Here is a 6000-nt window from a genome sequence, read left to right as displayed (position 1 = left end):
ATTTGGAGGAGAGATGGAAGTGCCCAGAAAATTTCAATTGGCCCTAGAGCCAATGCCATTAGCCCAGGGGAGACCTTGAAGGTGACTCTTGACCAGCACTAAGACCCTCCCTCACCCCTTCAGAAGGTCTCTAGAGCAGTGGTTCTCAACCTTCTGGCCCTTTAAATACAGTTCCATATGTTGTGACTCAACCATAAAATTATTTTCGTTGTTACTTCATAACTGTAATGTTGCTACTGTTATGAATCGTCACGTAAATATCTGATATGCAGGATGGTCTCAGGCGACCCCTGTGAAAGGGTCGTTTGACCGCCAAAGGGGTCGCGACCCACAGGTTGAGAACCGCTGCTCTAGCGGGTCAGGAAGTCCCAGACTCCCAGTGTCGTAACCACAGCTCCAGAGTCTAGAAGACACCGTGGACAAGAGGGACACAGCTCTCCTGCAGCAATGGGACATGGGGGGCGTCTGGGAAGACCCTCGGGGGGAGCAGGGTGGGGCCAGGCTCACCTGAAGAGGAATACAAGAGCCCACCTGCATGGTAAGAAGAATATTTTTATTTGAAATATAGTCTGAGCAACATGAGTGTAGCCAGGAGGAGGAGGGGCTGGCCTGCCTGGGGCAGCAGCCTCTCTAATGGCACAGGAGCAAGAATACAAATATCCCAACGTCTGTGGGCCCCAAGCCCCCTGGTCAGGAGAGGCAGGGCGGCCGCGGACGAGGCGCCCACTCCTTCTGAAGGGTCTGCCCTCGGCGCCTGCCTGCCTGGGCCGCACTGCTGCTCCCCGGGCCCCAGCCAGGGGTGCTGCAGAAGTTTCTCCCGCTCACGCAGAGAGCCAGCGGGACAGCCAATTCTCCGGGACTACTCTGGGTTAAAGAATCAGAGAAGGCAGGAAGGACGGGCCAGGTGGCCGAGGCCCGCGTCAGGCCAGGCTGGGCAGAGCTCTCCAACAGGAACCGCGCCAGCCCCCCTCAAACCCCCTTCTCAGGCTCTGTCCGCCCAGAGAGCTCGGAGGAGTCCCCTGGCTGAAGGCAGCAGTGGGGAGCCTCCCGGAAGAGCACAGCCAAGCGGAGCGGACAGCACTGGGGCTGGAGGGAGACAGACAGGAGCTGGGGACTGAGAAGCAGCACAAAGCCATAAATAACAGAATTCAGATCTGTGAGGGTCCCGGGCGACCCCACATCTCCTGGGGCCGGGGCACACCCAGCTCCCCGCAGCTCAGGGCAGACACTGCTCCAGGGCACAGCCTGCCACGCACACCGGGCAGAGCCTTCTATTTTCCACTGTCCACACGGCAGGTGCAGCACCCGCAGCACCACCCGACCTCCGGTCACACCTGAGGGGACGGTGCGTGGCTGTCCTGGTCCTGAGAGGCCAGTGGTTGACTCTGAGCGTCTCGGACAATGTCCTCCTCAGGGGCCAGGCCCGGCGACCTCCTGGCCTCTGGGTCACCTGACAAAGGCTCGCCAGTACATTCTTCCAGTCCGTTTTCCCTGGTCTCCATGGATACCTCCTCCCCAGAGCCTTCTTCTGGCTCCGCTGCCTCCTCTGCCGCCTCCTCCTCGTCCTCCTGGTCTCTCACCTTGTGGACGATGAAGAGGTGGCGGCTGAGGGAGCTGGTGGAGGTGTAGCACAAGCCACAGAAGGGACACTGGGCCGTGGAGCTGTCCGCCTGGTGCTGAGGTATGTGGCTCTGAAACTCGATCCCCGAGTCTGTGGCAAAGCTGCATTTCGCGCACTGGAAAAGGGACTTGTGCCTCTTGACAGAGGAGGCGGCCTCGCCGTTGTTGGTGCCGGGAGCATCCTCCGCCCCGCTGACCCGTCTCTTCAGATGGTTCACCTGAAAGGGACACAGCGTCAGCCGAGTCCAGGCCGAGCTGAGCCCAGCACGGGAGGCCCCACCCACAACCAGTGCAGCCCAAGGCCTCGCAGAATCTCCACCCAGACCAGGGTCACCCCGGCCCCGAACGCTTGTTTGACTTGGGTCTGTCTGGGGGTTTTTTATTTGCTTTTTAAAAAGTGACGTCTGCTGTGGCACAACATTCCAAAGATACAGGAAGGGCATGGAGATTACATCCCTCCGGCCCACGCCCAGGCCTGCTCTCCAGAGATCGCGGTGTCGCCCGGCCTCTGGGGCTCCTCCCGGAGATATTCTACACATTTACAAAAACAAAGCTGCTCTTTCACACGATAGCACTGCACGCACACGTTCCTCCGCCCTGTTCTTTTCACGGCATAACATGACTGGCGCTGGTCTCCATGAGGCTGAGACAGAGGCCACGCTCGCCTAACAGCAGCATGCGGGCCCCCTGTGGGGATGGGCAGTCCCCACTGGAGGGCATTTAGTCGCGTTCCATCTGTCACGCACACAGAGCTGCAGTGAACATCCCTGAACACACTTCTTGGTGCCCAAGGCCAGAGACACCGGACAGATAAACCCAAGAAGCCGACTTGCTGCATCAAAGGGTGTGCGCCTTTGGAGGTCAGGGGAGGGGGTGCATTTTAATCGCAGGCAGATGTTGCCAAAACGACAACTGACACCCCACCTGCTATGTGGGCAAGGGCCTTCGCCGATCAGTGAGAGCCCTTCTCTGAACAGCCCAGATGGGTGGTCCTGGACCTCCAGGAGCTCTCGGCTCCCCAGGTGTGCCGCGCCCCTCTGAGGCGCAGCGTGGGAGGAGGCTACAGTGAAGAGGGAGGCCAGGCTGCCCCCAAAGTTCACCAGAAATGGGCCTGGAACAGGGATGAGGTCACAGGATAAGGACCCAGCCCTAACTGGTTTGGCTCAGTGGACAGAGTGTCAGCCTGTGGATTGAAGGGTCCCAGGTTCGATTCTGGTCAAGGGCACATGCTTGGGTTGCGGGCTCTTTCCCCAATAGGGGGCATGCAGGAGGCAGCCAATCAATGATTCTCTCTCATCATTGATGTTTCTATCTCTCTCCCTCTCCCTTCCTCTCTGAAATCAATAAAAATATACTTAAAAATAAATAAGTGCACAAACAAAAAAACATAGAACAAGGGTCCAGGAGAGGAGGTGTTGGAGTATGGCTCTTCCCACAACCGGTGCGGGAGTGGGGGTAGGGGTCAGCCAAGCTTGGCCATCGTCACCTGACAATCAGCCCCCTACCCACTCCTAAGACTGAGTGAGGCAGAAGCAAGCTGGTGTGTGTGTGAAAGCTCTCCCGTCACTGAGCGCAGCCCACCCCGAAGGAAGGGCTCCCGGCAACAAAGAAACGGCAGGACCAAGAGGCCAATGGGCCCTAACCGGTTTGGCTCAGTGGATAGAGCGTCGGCCTGCGGACTGAAGGGTCCTGGGTTCGATTCCGGTCAAGGGCATGTACCTTGGTTGCGGGCACATCCCCAGTGGGAGGTGAGCAGGAGGCAGCTGATCGATGTTTCTCTCTCATCGATGTTTCTAACTCTCTATCCCTCTCCCTTCCTCTCTGTAAAAAATCAATAAAACGTATTTTTTTTTTAAAAAAAGAGGCCAATGGGCTGCCTCGCGGGTCTCTGTCCCTGTCCTTTACTTGTGTGCAGTCCCAGGTGTGGGTCACACAGGCTCGAGAGTGACCCACCTTGAGGGAAGTTGTCAGGGCTGTTGTGACGTGGCCACAAGGACCAATGGGCACCCTGTGGCCTTCCCAGTGCCCCTCCAGCGCCAGCCCTCACTGAGCAAGCTGCTCCGGTGGGCAAGGGCTCCACACTCACCTGAGGGGAATGTCCACCCGGAGGTCTGACTTTGGACGTCTGGCTCAAATCAGGGTTTCTGATGCCATGCATAAGGCTGATGTGGCTCTCCAGGAGGGAGGGCCGCGGGAAGCTGGGGCTGTCCTCCGTGCAGTACCTGAGAAAGGACGGCCAATGGAATGGTGTGAGATGACAGGCCGCAGCGCCCAGCGGAGCTAGGCAGGCAGGCAGAGGTTGACGCTGCTTCTGGCTCCAGGGCTGAGAGCCTGGAGCAGACAGAGAGCGGGCTGGGTGGTCCTCAGGCTGGCGTGGGAGTGCTGGGCACTCCTCAGAGCACTCTAGGCAGCAAGCCAGCCGAGGTGACAGACAACAGCAGGTCGGAATGTGTGCACTGGCCTCGGCCGTGAGCTTACCCTCCACTGCCTGGTATCACTGCCCAGAGGTCCGGGTGCAGGGCTGGTGGTCAGCATGACGCCGGCGTACGTGCTGGAGCACAGGCAGGTGGTGCTGCCGGGCTCACGGTCACACCACCGCTCCTCGTAAACCCCAGGGCCCTTCACCACTGACCGGCAGTGCAGCAGGGGTTAGGGGAGCGGGAGGGGGAAGACCTCAGAAACCCCCAGGGCCTGGGAGCTGGTTTTGACCTGCCCTGACTTCTGAACTAGTCACAGCACTTTTCCTTTTAAAGATGTGCTGATCTCAGAGTAGAGAAATGCCATGGACAGTCTTTTTGGGTCTCAGACCTCCCGGCGTCCCCCTGCGGACACTCACCCACATGTGTAGACTTTCTTGACGGTGTCGTGGTTGTTGCGGATGTGTTTGCGCAGGCTGCTGGGGGTGTGGAAGGACTGCTCACACTGCCGACACGGGTACCGCTTCAGTGTCTGCAGGCCACAGAAAGCGGAGCATCAGGACTGCAGGAGAGTTCTGGGTGTGCCCCCTTCTCAGATGACACGGGCAGAAAGGATGCCCACAGACCTCAAAGGACCAGGAATCGTAAGGGGTCGGCCACATAAGGGGCCGCTGACCCCACAGGAGAGAAGTCCAGAGAAGCTGGCGCGGCCCTGTGACCTGAGACTGCACTTACCCGACCGTGGCTCTTTTTCATGTGGGACACGTAGCTCTCCCGGTCAGGAACCCACTCCTGGCACTCCTGGCAGGTCCAGCCAGTGCTCCTCAGCCGGGGCTTGCCCTCAGCCCTGCGATGGGCCTCGGACCTGCCCCAGCGGCCGGACGGCAGGGAACTGCCCCGAGCAGCCACGCTCGTGGCCGGGGGCTCCGTGGAAACTCGAGAACCAGGGCGGCTGGAGGACGTGTCTGCTGAAGACTGGAGGCTTGACAGCTCTTCCACGTTTCGGGGAACACCGTGCGTGCTCTGGGGATGGGGAGAGCGGTTACTGACTGGGCAAGGGGAAAGAGGCACAGAGTCAGACCGCCCTGGCCCGAGGCATGCGCCCTCCTCCCAGCCTCCTCCCCCAGGGTCACCCACCTTGACGTGCTGCATCAGCTCTGGCTTCTGCGGGAACAAGAGCGGGCACTCGGGGCACTTGAAGACGCCCACCTGTGCCTGGCTGGCATTCTGGTAAAAATGCTGCTGCATGTGCCTCTTCTTGTTGAAGATCATCTCGCAGGAGCACTTATACATGAGCCTGTGGGACAAGCCCCAGGGCGTGAGGTGGCCAGGGCTCTGCTGGCAGAACCACGCGGCCCTCCCCCGCCCCTGTCGCCGCTCTCTCTGAACCAGGGTCGGGCGTGGGAAAGCACTACTCTGAGCCAGTGTGGCTTCTCCCCGGCCTCGGGATGTCTTTGGTGGACTCCAGACATCTCTGCCACTAGCCCCGGCTCCCAGGTGGACCCAACAGCTTCCCCTACTGCACCCAGGCCACTGGGCTCTGCCCCCAGGCCTGCTGGCCCCGGGGTTGCACTCACTGGGAGGGTTTGTGGGGCTGGGTGGGGTGCTGGGAGGCGCTGTGGTCCGCAGTGCTGCTGGCAGTCTTGAAGGCCATGGGGCAGAAAGCACATTTGTGGAAAACCTGGCAGTGTTTCTCCTGGATGTGGCTTTTCAGCAAGGACAAGGACAAGTTGATGGCCCCGCAGTGGATGCACCTGAATGACAGGGGGGGGCGGGTGGGAGTGGAGGTTAGATCCAGAGGTGGTCCTGGAAAAGGAGGGATAGGGGACAAGAACACAGCCGTGTTGGGACTCATGGTCACACCACCACTCGTCTGAGAAGGGGGTGCACCCAGAACTATCCTACGGTTTCGAAGCTTCACTTTCCATCCTTCACTCGTACATCTGAGAGCCTGCCTGCTGCT

The 6000-nt window shown here is 59.7% G+C and overlaps 1 protein-coding gene across 3 annotated transcripts in view; it reads right to left on the bottom strand.

The window, feature by feature from the left end:
* Positions 1 to 534: 534 nt before the first annotated feature.
* The window catches only part of ZNF592 (zinc finger protein 592), a 51496-nt gene continuing 46030 nt past the window's right edge, over positions 535 to 6000 (bottom strand). For 2 of the 3 annotated variants that reach the window (XM_036306282.1, XM_036306283.1), the window contains 6 exons: positions 5615 to 5791; positions 5175 to 5334; positions 4773 to 5060; positions 4457 to 4569; positions 3707 to 3842; positions 535 to 1838 (listed from right to left, as the gene is read on the bottom strand). In XM_036306282.1, the coding sequence (XP_036162175.1) occupies positions 1329 to 1838; positions 3707 to 3842; positions 4457 to 4569; positions 4773 to 5060; positions 5175 to 5334; positions 5615 to 5791 (1384 nt within the window). In that variant the 3' untranslated portion in view covers positions 535 to 1328. Of the gene's footprint in view, positions 1839 to 3702; positions 3843 to 4098; positions 4248 to 4456; positions 4570 to 4772; positions 5061 to 5174; positions 5335 to 5614; positions 5792 to 6000 lie in introns of those variants that run through there. The other variant, XR_004967167.1, reaches the window with a different exon arrangement.

This window comes from Myotis myotis, unplaced genomic scaffold (assembly GCF_014108235.1).
Source record: "Myotis myotis isolate mMyoMyo1 unplaced genomic scaffold, mMyoMyo1.p scaffold_m19_p_40, whole genome shotgun sequence".
In the NCBI taxonomy this organism is placed as follows: Eukaryota; Metazoa; Chordata; class Mammalia; order Chiroptera; family Vespertilionidae; genus Myotis; species Myotis myotis.
This window is presented reverse-complemented; position numbering and strand designations above follow the sequence as displayed.